Source organism: Chrysochloris asiatica, unplaced genomic scaffold, assembly GCF_000296735.1.
Source record: "Chrysochloris asiatica unplaced genomic scaffold, ChrAsi1.0 scaffold00347, whole genome shotgun sequence".
NCBI lineage: Eukaryota > Metazoa > Chordata > Mammalia > Afrosoricida > Chrysochloridae > Chrysochloris > Chrysochloris asiatica.
In genome coordinates this window covers 2,055,021-2,070,036 of record NW_006408865.1, presented here as the reverse complement: position 1 = coordinate 2,070,036, position 15,016 = coordinate 2,055,021, and the positions used below count along the sequence as shown (strand labels likewise).

At 38.6% G+C, this 15,016-nt stretch overlaps 1 protein-coding gene across 7 annotated transcripts in view; it reads left to right on the top strand.

The window, feature by feature from the left end:
- ANKS1B (ankyrin repeat and sterile alpha motif domain containing 1B) overlaps positions 1 to 15,016 on the top strand; it is a 671,108-nt gene that overhangs the window by 117,385 nt on the left and 538,707 nt on the right. For all 7 annotated transcript variants that reach the window (XM_006875944.1, XM_006875945.1, XM_006875943.1 and 4 more), the window contains one exon: positions 13,526 to 13,624. In XM_006875944.1, the coding sequence (XP_006876006.1) occupies positions 13,526 to 13,624 (99 nt within the window). The remainder of the gene's footprint in view (positions 1 to 13,525; positions 13,625 to 15,016) is intronic.

The following is a 15,016-nucleotide window of genomic DNA, read 5'->3' as shown; positions in this document are numbered from 1 at the left end:
AGATCCATTTTGGAAGAAGTGCAGCCAGAGTGCTCCTTGCAGGCCAAGATGGCCAAACTTCGTCTCTCATACTTTGGACATATTGTCAGGAAGGATCAGTCACTGGAAAAGGATATCATTTTTGGTAAGGTGGAGGGTCAGAGAAAAAGAGGAAGACCCCCAAGGAGACGGATTGTCCAAGTGGCAGTATCGATGGACTCAAGCATGGCAACAATAGTGAGGTTGGCGCATGATCCAGCAGTGTTTCGTTCTGCTGTGCATAAGGTCGCTATGGGTCAGTACCGACTCGATGGCACCTAACAACAACAACAACAAAATCTATATGGTTTTCCTTTTTCTTGATTATATGTTAAGGTGTGTTAATTTTCTTTGAGGCTACCCTATAATTTATTAAATTACCCCCCAGTTTAAAACAGTCTGTTTTATCTTTAAATATACTTCACTTCCTCACCATTAGGAAGTTCTGTAACTACATATACTTTTTCTGCTTTTTGCTTTGTATAGTTATCTTCACTGTAAATTGATATTTCTGATTCTCTATTTTTAGTCTTGTAGGTTTGTTTTACTTTGGATATTTTTATATGTGGATTGTCTTCTGGTTATCATAACTGTGTATGTCAGTTTCTGATCTGCTGTTCTTGGTTCTTAGTCCAAAGGACTCTATTGGTAAAGTTGGTCTGGTTGTTACAAATTCCTTTAATTTCTATTTATCGGGAAATGTTCTGATTGTGCCATTGTAATTGAGGGACAGTTTTGCTGGGCATATGATTCTTGGTTGGAATTTTTTTGTTGTTCACTTAGAGTTTTGTGTATGTCTTCCCATTGCCTTGCAAGGATCCAAATATAGTCTAATTTGTTCTCTCCTATAGGTAACTTTTCATTTTCCCAAGCTGCTCTCAAGATTCTGTCCTTTAAATGCAAAACTAATGTTCTCCCATGTAAACTATCACATAATTCACAATAAAACATTAAAAAAAAAAAGATTCTGTCCTTGTCTTTGATTTTGGAGAGTTCGATTCTGATGGCTTGATGATGTTCTTTAGGGGTCTATCATGTTTGGGGTTGTTCAGCTTCCTGGATGCTTATCTTCTGGTCTTTCATGATGTTAATGAAGTTTTCTTCCAACAGCTCTTTGACTATCTTTTCTGTGGTTTTCTTGATCTCGTCCTGTTCTGGAATTCTGATTACACATAAGTTATTTTTCATCATGTTGTCCCACATGAGTCTTAAGCTTTTATTGGATTTTTTCATTCTTTTTCTGATTGCTCTTCTTTCTTAATAGTTTCAAGACATTTATCTTCAAGCTCATTAATCAGGCTTCCATTGATTCAAACCTGATCCTTTGCCCATTCAATGTACTGTCCCTTTCTAAAATCTTAGTATTCATTTTCTAGATTTCTATTTGCAGGTATGCATTGTCTCCAATTCTTTATTTTATTTGTTCCTGTTGTGTTTCCCTGAATTCTTCCTTGTTTTCATAAACTTTTCTGTCACTCATTTAGGGGCACCTAAATATCATTCTCTTGAATTATTTTTCAGGTAGTTGCAGCAGTTCCTTGAATTTTTTTTTTCCTTAAAAATGTTTTTCTAGCTCTACAGCTTCCCTGTATTTTGTGTGTGTGTGAGTAGAAATAGTCAGTTGTTTTCAAGACATTGTGGTATTGCTGTGTTTGTATTAAGTTGATGATTATATGCTGGTGTATTCTAATGCACTAACTAAGTACCACCTGATGGTTGCAATTAGGAGATGCACTGTTCACCACTGGTGCATCTCATTTTAGGATGGGTTTGACTGTGTTGGCTGTTGTTGATATCAGGTTCTTGCCCAGTGGGTTGGGTTGTAGAGAGCATGGATGTGGCTGGGGCTATAGAGGGTATGGTTGTGGCTGGGTTGTATAGTAATGGTTGCAGTCTCTTGTCAGTTAAGGCAAGAAGGGAAAACACACACAGAAGAAAGCAAACAAATAACAGCAAAAAATAAATAAATAAAAGAAAGAAAATAGTCAAGGATAAAGAATAGGCAAGAAGCTGTAAAAAGAAAACAAAAACCAAAAAGAGAAAAGAGAGAGAGGCAAAAACAATTTAAAGCCGTGGAAGAAAAATAAATGATAGAAGAAAGAAAGGAAGGAAAAGAACTAAGCACAATTAGGGAAAGGGATGAGTAAAAGGCAAAGACATCAGAGAGTAGTAAAAACCAAGAAACCAAGAAAGCGGAGGGGGGTGAGGAAGAAGAAGTTGGGAAGGAAAAGCAGAAAAAAAGAAGAAGAGAGGAAATAGGAGATAGAAAGGATAAAGTGTAAGGATAGGAAGAGAGAGGGAAAAGAGGATGAAAGAATAAACAAACCAAAACAATAAAAGAAAAAATCTAAGGCAGGTGTCAGACCCAGAGATGAGAAAATTCTTGGGTTTCCTGCTAGCCAAGAACCTCACATAGTGGGTGGGCAAGGGATGAGACAACAGGACTCCAGTTCTAGCTGAAGTTCCTTTAGGGCTCAGTGTTGTCTGTTCTGGGCACCCAATCTAGAAGTAATTTGGTCAGACTCCAGAGTAGCTGGGGGATCAGAGTATTTCCCTCCCAAAGAGTAACTGAGATGTAAGAGGTCCTGCTAGTCCAGGGCTGACTAGAACCAGCTCTGCAGGTCTGGAGCAGGCCACACCTGATTCCAGGTGCTGGGTTTGGTGCTGTTAGCTCCCCACACACTTTTCTGTTCCTCCTATTGGTCAGAGAGCAGGGGCTTAGCTGGAAGTGTGTGTGCATGGATGAGGTCCACATCTCTGGTCATCAGTGTAGCAACACTGTTGTTAACTGCTGTAGAGTCAGTTGCAACTCATAGAGACCCAGTAGAGGGTTTCCGAGGAGTAACTGGTGAGTTTGAATCACCAGTCTTGTTGTTCAAATTGACCTTCCAATCCTGCGCTTATCCTACAGTGCTATACCAGAAGTCCAGGGTAGCAATATTACAGTTTTGAAATTACAAGTTTCAAGCTGAAGTCCTAAAAGAAAATCAATATAAATAAGTTTTAGAGATGCTTACAATAAATAACTATTCTATTTCTAATGGATCACTAAATATAAAACACTGCTCGTTATTATATTTGGTCATCTTATTTGCTTATCACAGCTGAAAAAATCCAATACAGCTCTCAGTTCTCAGTACACAAAATAATACTAGGTGACTTTCATTATTTTAAGATTTTTTAAAGGAATAGAAAACCCCCAGGTTTAAGCATTTCTCGTCAGGACAAGAACCAAACCGAACCATGTTCACTGCCTACAAGTCGATTCCTACTCACAGTGACCAAGACTATAGAGCAGTTTCTATCATTGCCTTGGGTCTTTCATCCTTCTAGTAAGTCATTAAACTTTACCTATGAATTGTTAGCCCCTAAATGTCTCAAGCAATGTGTGTGGTTAGATGCCAAGAAAATAGTAATTTATGTTGGCTTTGTCATTATATATCATAGATTTCTAGCCACCAGTAAAAAAATGAGATAAATAAACTAAAGATCTTACCCAGCAGTAGTTTTTGATTTCCTGATTTTATTCTGGTACTGAGGAACTGAATTTTTAATGTTGTTTAAATTTAATGAATTTAAATAGCCATATGTGGCTAGTAAGTATTCCTTTAGACAGCTCAATGCTAGAGCATTCACATAATCTTTACCTAGGCAGAGGATGTCCTTGTGTGTCCAAGAAGAGAAACTGAAAATAGGGTAACTTAGAAAGAAAAGAATGGCCACAATTTTGAAGCCTAGCAGAAAGAGGAAGATACATAGTATTAGTTGTTATTGTTGTTAGCAGTCACTGAGTTAGCCCCTGACTCATGCAACCCATGCACGATGGAATGATCTACTGCTTAGTCTTTTGTCTTCCCTATAATCAAATTGGATTTATATAATACATAGAGTTTTCATTGGCTAATTTGTAGTAGCTCTCTAAGCCCTTCTTCCCAATATGTCTTAATTTCGAAGCTCCATTGAAACGTGTTCAGCATCATAGCAACACATAGACTTTCAATGACAGATTGATGGTGAACAGGAATGAGGAATGAATGGAACCGGGTTTTCCACATAGGAGATGAGGATTCTAACATGACACCACAACTTCCTTTAGAACTCTCCCACAGAGCTTCCACTGCTCCCATTACATATTTGTACAGGTTCCTAAGTATGGTACAGAGATGACTGAGACAACAGAATTCAAGAGAAGGGGCTTAAAAGACAATGAGCTTCAAACCCACTAGCTGCTTCTTTGAAACCTTGTATAGGGTTGCTATAAGTTGGAACCGATGCCAAGGTGCTTAACAATAACACCAAGAAAAGTGGCCAAAAAGACATGGGAAGAGCACACAAAAAAAGGGACATATCACTTCATACTCTCCAGTACAAATTCTGTTTACAGTCTGCCTTTTCATTTAGCATCCTTATAATGATTTCTCACATGGGCCAGAGGTTGTGAGTTTATAAGCATTTGACTGCTAACTATAAGATCAGCTGTTCAAACCCACCAGCTGTTCCTCAGAAATCCTATAGAGAGAGTGATTATGAGTTAGAACTGATTCAACAGCACTTAACAACAACAGCAATGGTGTGTTTCAGTGTTTCTGTAACATAGTGGATATATATAAATGTATTTCTTGTTGGTGATAGGTACCATCGAGTCAGTTCCAACTCATAGCAAACCTATATACTGTGGAAGGAAACGTTGCTGTGTTTGAGCCCACTGTTGTAGCCACGGTGTCAATCTGTCGTGTTGAGGGGCTTCCTCTTGTTCACTGACTTTCTACTTTACCAAGTATCATGTCCTTCTTCCAGGACTAGTCCCTCCTGATAACATGCCCAAAGTACATGAAACTAAGTCTCACCACGTTCATGTCTAATTCTGGCTATACGTCTTCCAACACAAATTTATTTGTTCTTCTGGAAAACCATGGTATATTCAATATTTTTCACCAACATAATTCAATTGCATCAATTCTTCTTCGATCTTCCTTATTCATTGTCTATCTTTCACATTCATTTGAGGCCATTGAAAATACCATGGCTTGGATCAGGTGCACCTTAGTCCTCAAGGTGATAGCTCAGCTTTTTTAAAATAAAATTAAAAAATCACTTTAAAGAAGTTCTTTTGTAGCAGATTTGCCCAGTGCAATATGTCACCCTGATTACTGTAGCTTTATAATAATTTTCAAGCTTGCTTTCCCATATGAACTCATGGAGTGATTTTTCAGAGGAATTGTGTTGAATCTACAGATTAGTTTGGGTAATATTAACATCTTACTATTAAAATTTTCAATCCATGAACACATAATATCTTTCCATTTATTTAGTTCTCTTCTCATTTCTTATAGCAGTGTTGTTTAGTTTTCACTGTATAAGTTTTTCACCTTCCTTGTTAAATTTATTTGTAGGTGTTTTATTCTTTCAAATGGCATTGTAAATGGAATCATTTTCTTAAATTGTTTCTCAGATTGTTTATTGCTGATGCTTAGGAAAAACATAACTGATTTCTATGTGTTGATCTTATACCTTATCACTCTGCTGAACTATGTGACATTTAAGCTGCATTCTAAGGACATGGGAAAACATTAATGGATTTTAATCAGAGGGATAATTACAGTGAAATTAATGTTTAGGATGGGTTGCTATGGTAGCAGTGTGAAGGAGAGCTAGGAAAAGGGTAAACTAGAAGAGGAAGACTAGTCAAGCAGATGCTTTCATAATACTATGAAACAAACCATGGAACTTGGTATGAATTAGCGTCAGTGGGGATGGGAGGGAGGTGTGCATTCAAGAGACATTTAAAAATCAGAATTTTTTTTAATTTAGTGACTGATTCATTAAGAAAGGTGAACAAGAGGCAAAAGTCTAGAATCATATTCTCAGATATCTGGCTTTTATCACCTATATATTTGGTCACCTCCACAGTACTCATTAGGATTAGGAGTCCATGTGAAAGGGTAAGGATCAGGTGGGATAATGACTTTAATTTTGAATATACAAAAGTCAAAAAGTATAATTCATACACATATGGGTTTATTCCAAACAAAACATGTTTAAACACGTCTCTGCTATAACTGAATGGCTGAAGACATGATCTCTCAGTCATACATTTATCTTAGTCTCATTTAAGGTGCCTTCAATAAAGAAGGTATTTTTTGTGCCATGGAAGAAAAAAACAAAACAACTTTCAGGTCAGGACTAATATCAAATGTAATGAAAGTCAAGTGGACATCTTCCCAAATCATTGAAGTTTTTCAACAAGTTCACAGGAATGCGTCCCCACAGTTTTTAGATGGACCAAGTGTTTTAAGAATGTCAGAAAGACTTCAAAGATGAGCCCAGAGAGTGAAGATCATCAACTTTGACGAATAAAGAAATTGGCTTTCAGAAACTGGTGGGAGAAGACAGTACCTTTGATGTGATTGCTACTGACGTTGGGATCTCATGTGGTTTGGTGTTTTCAATTTTAAGGGACTGTCTTGGTGTCAGTAATCTCAAGGGGAGTGCCAAAAGCACTGTGTGAAGATCAGCAAGCTTGAAAAGCTGATTGTTCCATCAGTCGTCAAAGCAAGGTCAGAGCTAAAGAAGACAATATTATGGAATGAATTGTAACCAAGGATGAGTCTGAGATTTACCAATATGATCCAGACAGCAAAGTCTAATCAGTATTTTATTATGGTTTCCCAGGGGATCTGCTTGGTCAATTAAATTCAAGGCAGAAAGATCAGCTCAGAAAATTATAGTGATTGTTTTTTGGGATCCCAAAGACATAGTCTTAGATTTTCTCAAAAGACACCAGATGATCATTGAGGGTAGGGACGGGATTTATTATGAATAAGTTTTAAGAAAATTGAAAACTTCATTGATGAGAAAAAGGTCAGGAAAGTTGCACCAAGGACCTTTTTGTTTTTTCTCTCTTCTCACAGCAATGTATATTTTCATTCTTTGAGGCTGCTTATATAAATTTCACTGGGAAATTTTACCCCATCCACCCTACAACTCTGATCTTGCACATTCAAAATTTTTGTTCCCTTGCTAACCACAAGGTAGATGGTTCAAACCCACCAGCTGCTCCTTGAAAACCCTATAAAGGGTCTCTATGAGTCAGAACTGAATCCAGGGCATTTAACAACAACAACAAGATGCCAAAACTGCCATTTTAATGTGGCGTACATCAAAGAACCCAGATTCCTCAGGGAATAGTTAGAACACTAGAAACACTGCGTTCTGTAGCTTAGAGATTTAGATGGAGAATATGTTGAGAAACAGTAGCTTTACATTTAGTTTTTTTTTTTTTTTAAATAAAGATTTTTTATGATTTTGTAACAATAGTTTTGACTTACCCTTGAATGCAGCTTATAATATCAGGTAAAATTCTATGTGAAGACGTCATAGAATAAGTTCCATAATGATTCAGGAGTGTAGGAAAAGTGTCTAGACCAAAGATTTTGAGACAACCATGTATTGTTGCTGTTCAGTGCCATCAAGCCAGTTTCTACTCAGAGCAAACCTGTATAGGGTTTCTGATGAACATCAGCCTTGCAGTTTGCAGTCTAGTGTAAGAAGAAAAGATTGCTGAAGAATATCATTTTGGGAAAGACAAACAGTAAAGAGAATAACAAGGATAGATGACAAAGAAAAAGAAAAATCATAGAGAATGTTGAGTGATGTTATAAAAGCAAAGGTAAGGACAGGTTCAAACAGAAAGGAAAGGTTAGAAGGGTCAAAAGTAGCCAAAAGTCCCAGTAAAGTCAGGATTGAAGAGTATCAACCAGATTTGGCCATAGAGAGGTCATTCTCTATCTTTGACAGCAAAAATTTATGGAGTAACAATGAGAACGTATTGCAGTGGGTTGGAGAGTAAATGGGAGATGAGGAAGGAGAAACAGTTAAGTATGCTGTGGAGGAGAGAGGGTGGAGAATGTAATGTAATTGGAGGTTAAGCAGAAGATGGACATCATTATACCTTGTTCTAAACACTGTTGAGTCCTGGTGTGGCTCTCTAGGGTAAAGTACTGAATTGCTAAGTGCAAGGTCAGTGGTTCAAACCCAGCCCTATACTGGATCACTGTGAGTCAGAACCAACTCAACAGCACAGCAGCAACAACCAAAGACCAGATCTGACAGCATGTGAAAAATGGAGGGAGGTAGCTAAAATATACACTCCGTTTTTATTGAGGAAAAATGGAGTTAAGCTGGTATTCTCTAATTTAGAGAAGGCAAGTGATACTGTGAGAAGAATTGCTAGCTCCCAGGAAGAATGGGAATATTTGTTGTCTTTGATGAAGCAACTGTTACCCAAGTGTAAAAGAAATAGTAAGTTGTAAGGTTGGAGATGATTACTTTTTCTGAGAAAATCAACAGGAATCCATAAACAATGAGATATTCTATAATTCCTTTGTAGTTCCAGGGTAGCACAAATGGATAAGCACTCAACTACTAGTCAAAAGGTTGGTAGTTTGAACCTACCCAGAATCACCTCGAAAGACCGTCTGGAGCTCTGCTTCTGAAAGGTCACAGCTTGAAACCCCTATGGAGGAGTTCTACTGTCCACACAAAGGGTCACCATGAGTTGGAATTTACTCAATGGCAACTAACGGCAGCAACATAATTTTCACTAATATGAAATGTTATAAGTTCACACTACCAGGATTTCTTTAACAAAAATAAAAAAGAGAGAAAGAGTAAGCATTGTTTCTTGAATTTCTTAAAATATAATTTCAAAATATATAATCTGTGGATTTATGTATAAAACTTGTATGTGAAATCATAGCATTTTAAAGTTGAAAGGGTATTTGTTAAACTGCTTCATTTTATAGGTGAGGCCAGTGAGTCCTGGAAAGGCTATGTTTACTAAACTAGAGCTGAATGAATGCAGATCTTAGACTCCAAGCTCAGGGATGTTTAGACTAAAGACAGACTGGATGGTACAGTACGATATTTTTAGTATCACAGAAAGAAAGAAAATGGATAGATTCTAACATCATGCCTTGTTGGGGACAGTAAATCCTTTCCTTGACATTTTCACAATTAATACCTTCTTTGCTTGAGCGCATTTTCACCATTTACAGTGTGCTTCCTTCCCATAATTTTCATTCATCTTTCATTAGAGTTTATTAATTATCCTGTATGCCAGGAAATTTGCCTTGGAGAGAAGATGATGTTATATCCTTAACACTTTTTTTAGAAATGTCTAACTTAACCTACAAATCATCAAAAAAAATTCCTTCCTTACTGAAGATAGTGAGGTATAATAGTGCTCTGGGAGTATTTAGTTGTTTAAATAATTTCAGGATTCAAACACTGAAATAAACTTTTCAAAATTATTCATAGATTGTTGTTGTTAAGTGCCATCAAGTCAGGTCTGACTCATGGTGATCCTGTATAGGGTTTCCAAGGAGTAGTGGGTGAGTTTGAACTACCCACCTTTTATTTCAAACTGACCTTGCCGTCCAGTGCATTAACCCACAGCACCACACCAGAACTCCTACTCATAGATAGTTGTTAACAAAAACTATGGACTACTGGTATGTTTTATGTTTGTCCAAAGAAACCAGTTCTCATATTTTGCCTTAGCTTAGCTGAAGTTGTGCATAGGTAATTGAGTTAGGAAAGCCTGAGAAAGCTCTAACTAGAATGTAAGAACTTTTATTTTAAGACTGCTGGTGGTGGTGTGCCGTGGAGTCTGTTCTGACTCATAGCGACCCTGTATAGGGTTTCCAAGACTGCAAATCTTTACGGGAGCAGAAAGCCTCATCTTTCTCTGACGAAGCGGCTGGTAGTTTTGAACTCCTGACCTTGAGATTAACAGCCTGACTTGTAACCACTATGCTAACCCCTCAAAAAGTAAAAATGATAACACATCCCAGCTCATGCCATGCTAGTCCATTTCTGAGTATCATAACGTGTTCTCAAAATGAAGTAATTTATATTCTAGCCATGCTTTATTGTGTGCACTGAGTAATTTCTTCAGAGCAATGTTTCCTGTGGCATATTGCCAAAGCTGGCTTTATTTGTTTTTCATTAGGCTTTTTCATTATCATGCTGTTATATACCTGGATCGTTCAGCTTCCTCTGAGATGACTCGTGTAGCTTAAGCATAGGAATGATACTTTGAGTAGGTGGAATATTTTTGTCCACTGAATACCCACTTTCAATCCCTGGCTATAGTACCATGCTAATGGCTTTAATCCTTCTAAGAACATTCAATTTTCCATCTGTAATGTAGCCTGATATTAATTGTTTGCATTCACCTATTCTATCCCCGTCCTGGAAGACATTAGTCTCACTTTGCTCCACACTCAACTTGCTTTGCTCATCCTCCTTTACTGTCTCAGGAAAAGGCTTCAAGATCCGCCCCATTGCCCAAGCCTGGAACCTGTGTGTTTTCTGATTTCTCCATCATTTCATGCTTTTAATCACCAAGTCAAACTTCAAATCCATTCACTTCACTCTACTTTCACAGCCAAGTGATATGATCTCAAGAACAATTTCAGTACCCTCCCTCTGATCTCCATGACCCTAGGATTACCCCTCCCAAGCCTTTCTCTTTTGCTCTGAATGTCCTTCGATACCTATTATTTTTCATAAGTAGATCTTCTCTAATTTCTACTAAGAAATACTTTTGTGTTACATTACATTAATGTTCGATTAACTACATTATTAGGACAGAGTTTGATTTGTCAAGAAAAAATTAGTGATCTAGATGTGAACTGCTCTAAAAGTTCCTCAGTTTAAATGGAAAAATCTTGGTTACAAATTCAGAGAGACTAAAGTTTAGGGACAAATAAGCAGTCTATAAATTTCTGTATTCAAATATTAAGCAGAGTGCAGAAACCATGTGGGAGCCGAGTCTGACTTCCCCTGATTGCCCAAGAGGGAGAGGACCAAACTCAGAATCATCCCAAGGCTGATTCCTATGAAGTGGAGCTCAGACATGCTTCCACCCTAAAACCCTCTTTACCCTGCAGCACTCTCTGCTTCACATCTGGGTTCAATAACCCATTGTAATGGCCACACAGTGCTCATAATAACACTCACAATTATGGGCTTTATTAGGGAAGTGAACAGGGACAAAACCAACCCAGGACACAGCCCTTCTCCAGTCAGGAGCACCTCTTGTTTGCCAGACTGCAGGCATGCCTCACTCTGCTTTGCAGCCTCTCAGCCATGTGGTGCCTTGACCTCTGCTCTGCTGGAGGGAGCACGTGTTACAAAGTTCTTTCAGCCAGTCTTTAAATGCCCAAAGGGCACAGTCTCCAAACCAGAGTCTCCTACCCGAAGGCACTCAGCATTAGTCCACAGGACTAGAGTCCGAAGCTGCTCTGTCTCTCCATGCTACTGCCTCTGCCATGGCCTCTTGCCTCATCTCTGTGGTCACTTCTGCTGTTGCTGTTTCTCTAGGTAGGAATCTCATGTGTCACTCATGCTTTTCCTGCTTAATGATCCTGGGATCTTCCATCTCTATTTCTGAGATGGCTCCTTTTAAATCTAGCTGGAGAGCAAAACTAACCAATCCCAACCTTCGAATACTGTGTACCTGATTGGGTCCTGTCCAATCACTTGTGAATTAAGAAGACTTTGAATAGAAAAGCCATATCAAGTAAATTCAAGGCACTGCATAGAGGTTTTTAAAAATCATTGAAATCAGACAATTTCAGGGCTGATTGATCCTTAGAGATCATTTGGTTCAACTTCATCACTATAGAAGTAATGACAGTAATACCAAGTCACAGAAGCCAAACTGTCCTTCTAAATCTGTCATCTCAACATGTAACTTCTTGTCTTAAAGGCTGACCCTAGCTTCCCATTACACTTGGGTTGAAATCTACATTCCTCAGCACAACAAACAATATGCATATGCACTGGTCTCTGCTTATCTTTCTAGCCTTATCTATTGCTTCTCTATCCAGCTTATCCCAGAACTTAATGCTTCCAAATATTGAAAGTGCCATGGGCTGCCAAAAGAACCAACAGATCTATGTTGGAAGAAGTGCAGCCAGAATGCTCCTTACAGCCCAGGATGGCCAAACTTCGTCTCTCATGCTTTGGACATATTGTCAGGAGGGACCAGTTGCTGAAGAAAGATATCATGTTTGGTAAGGTGGAGGGTCAGAAAAAAAGAGAAAGAACCCCAGCAAGATGGATTGGCAAAGTGGCAATATCAATGGGCTCAAGCATGGCAACAATTGTGAGGTTGTCCTAGGACCAGGCAGTGTTTTGTTCTGTTGTGCATAGAGTCACTATGAGTCGGTACCGACTCGATGGCACCTAACAACAACAACAACTTACCCATAGGTCATTGCCCATATTTTCCCTTTGCTCTTTCTCTTTTGGGTACTAATTCCTAAACATCCTTCAGATATCTAAGGAGACTTCATCTCTTTTGAAAACTTTTCTCAGATCCTCTCTGAACTCCTAAGCATGTCGTCACCATCATATCACATTCACAATACTCTAATTACCTTTGAACAATCCATGTTGTTGGTGTTGTTGTTGTGAAGTGCCATTGAGTCGGTTCCAATCCATAGCAACCCTTTATAGGGTTTCCGAGGAGCAGCTGGTGAGCTTGAACCACCTTGAAGTTGACCTTGCAGTTCAAACAGCTTTGTAGTCTGGCGCATTAACCCGCAGCGCCACACCAGGGCTCCCATATGCCTCACTAAATTGAAAAGAATGAAGATAGCTGGGAGCAGAGACATGGATCATATGCATGGTTCTCTCCTTACATCTGGATCAGCAATATCTTTAAATTCATTAAGAATTCTCACTTTTAACTCTCCTGGTATACTTTAACTTTTATATCATTCCCACTCATAAAGTTTTTTTGTTGTTTTCATGGGGAAAAAATTATCAATTCATTCACTTTGACTTATTTTTTGTTGTTAGGTACCATCGAGTTGGTTCCAACTCATAGTGACCTTCTGCATAACAGAAGGAAACACTGCCCGGTCCTGCACCAACTTCACAATTGTTGTTACACTTGAGTCCATTGCTGCTGCCACTGTGCCAGTCCATCTCGTTGGGGGTCTTCCTCTTTTTCACTGACCCTCCACTTTGCCAAGCATAATGTCCTTCTCCAGTGATTGGCCCCTCCTGATAATATGCCCTAAGTATGAGACTAAGTCTGGCCATCCTGGAATCTAAGGAGTATTCTGACTGTTTAGATCACTGGTCATCTTAAATGGCAAATCCTTCTAGATGTATTTAATTTTTTTTTAAGAGTAGAATTTTACATCACAGGAAGGAATATCCAATGTTGATAATCCAACCATAAATAGAAAGTTATAGAAATACTTGTGAGAAAAGGAAAACTGCCTAAAGCCTTCAAAGCAACGGCATAGGTGACCAACTCTGTTAGGAGAATAACTTTATATCTTGGTTTAGAAAATTAAATCACATATTGGTTTGGGGTTTTTGTTGGTTAGTTAGTTGGTTTGATTTGTTTTTTTCTATGTTAAATTCTTATTTGCGACAGTGAAAATGACAGAATTAACATGTAACATTTCTGGTTTTGTTTCAGGGAAGCAATGTTATGGAAGACCAGGATTTGTTGGAAATTGGAATCCTTAATTCTGGGCACAGACAAAGAATTCTACAGGCAATCCAACTCCTTCCAAAGGTAACCAATGCCTTATTAGCTTGTTATTGTGGTTACGGGCCATCAAGTTGGTTCAGCTAATAGGCTTTCTGAGGCTAGAAATCTTTACAGGAGCAGAACGTCTCATCTTCCCCACCCCCACCACCCCCCATAGTGACTGGTAAACTGGAACCACCGACCCTGTGGGTCAAAGTCCAGTGCTTATCCTATACAGCCACTATGCTCCTAAGCCTTAAGTATAATTCCCAGCAATTTTAAGTCTAGGCATAATCTTATTTAGGACAACACTTCTATAAATTAATGCAGTGCCCAACAACAGGTCTTCTTATGTTCAACTAAACATTCAGGCTCAAAAACTCTGAGCCACACTTGGTATTAAATTTACATTTTTTGTTATTATTATTGTTAAATGCCATGGAGTTGATTCCAACTCATAGCGACCCTGTACAGGATTTCTGAGGAGCAACTGGTGGGTTTGAACTGCCGACTTTGTGGTTCACAGTCCAGTGCTGATCCTATAATGCTACACTGAGAGTGTTGGTGTTAGTTGCTGTCAATTGATTCAAACTTGCAGTGACCCCACATGTACAAAGTAGAACTACTCCATAGGATTTTCAAGGCTGTGACTTTTGGAAACAGATCACCAGACTTCTCTTCCAAGACACCTCTGTGTGGGTTTGAAATGCCAGCCTTTCAGCCAGCTCATAGTCAAGTTCTTAACCATTTGTGCCACCTAGGAACGCTAGATTTACTGAGAAGTTTGTAATACAGAAACACTTGTCAGTAGAGCAATATTAGGGTTTGCGATAGTTTTCTAGGCTGAAGTAACAAATTACCAGAAATTGGGTGGTCTAAAACAACAGAAGTTTATTCTCAAGGATCTGGAGGTGAGAAGTTCAACATTAAGGTGTCGCCAAGGCCAAGCTACCTTTAAAGACTCAATGGAAGAATCTTTCTTTGCTTCTTTCCAGCATCTGGTGGTTGCCTGAATTCGTTGGTGTTCATTGACCTGCACTTGGATCACTCCTATCTCTGCCTCTATTGTCATACAGCTTATTTACCTGTGTATCTTCCTTATAAAGACACCAGTCATTGGATTTAGGGCTCACCCTAATTCAGTATGACCCCATCTTAACTAATTACATATGTAAAGTAATTACATATTTTCAATAACCTCATATGCATGCGAAAGCTAGACAGTGAATAAGGAAGAGTAGAAGAATTGATGTTTTTGAGTTATGGTGTTGGAGGAAAATATCGAAAGTGCCATGGGCTGCCCACAGAACCAACAGATCTGTGTTGGAAGAAGTACAGCCAGAGTGCTCCTTGGAGGTCAGGATGGCCAAACTTCATCTCTCATACTTTGGACATATTGTCAGGAGGGACCAGTCCCTGGAGAAGGATATCATGTTT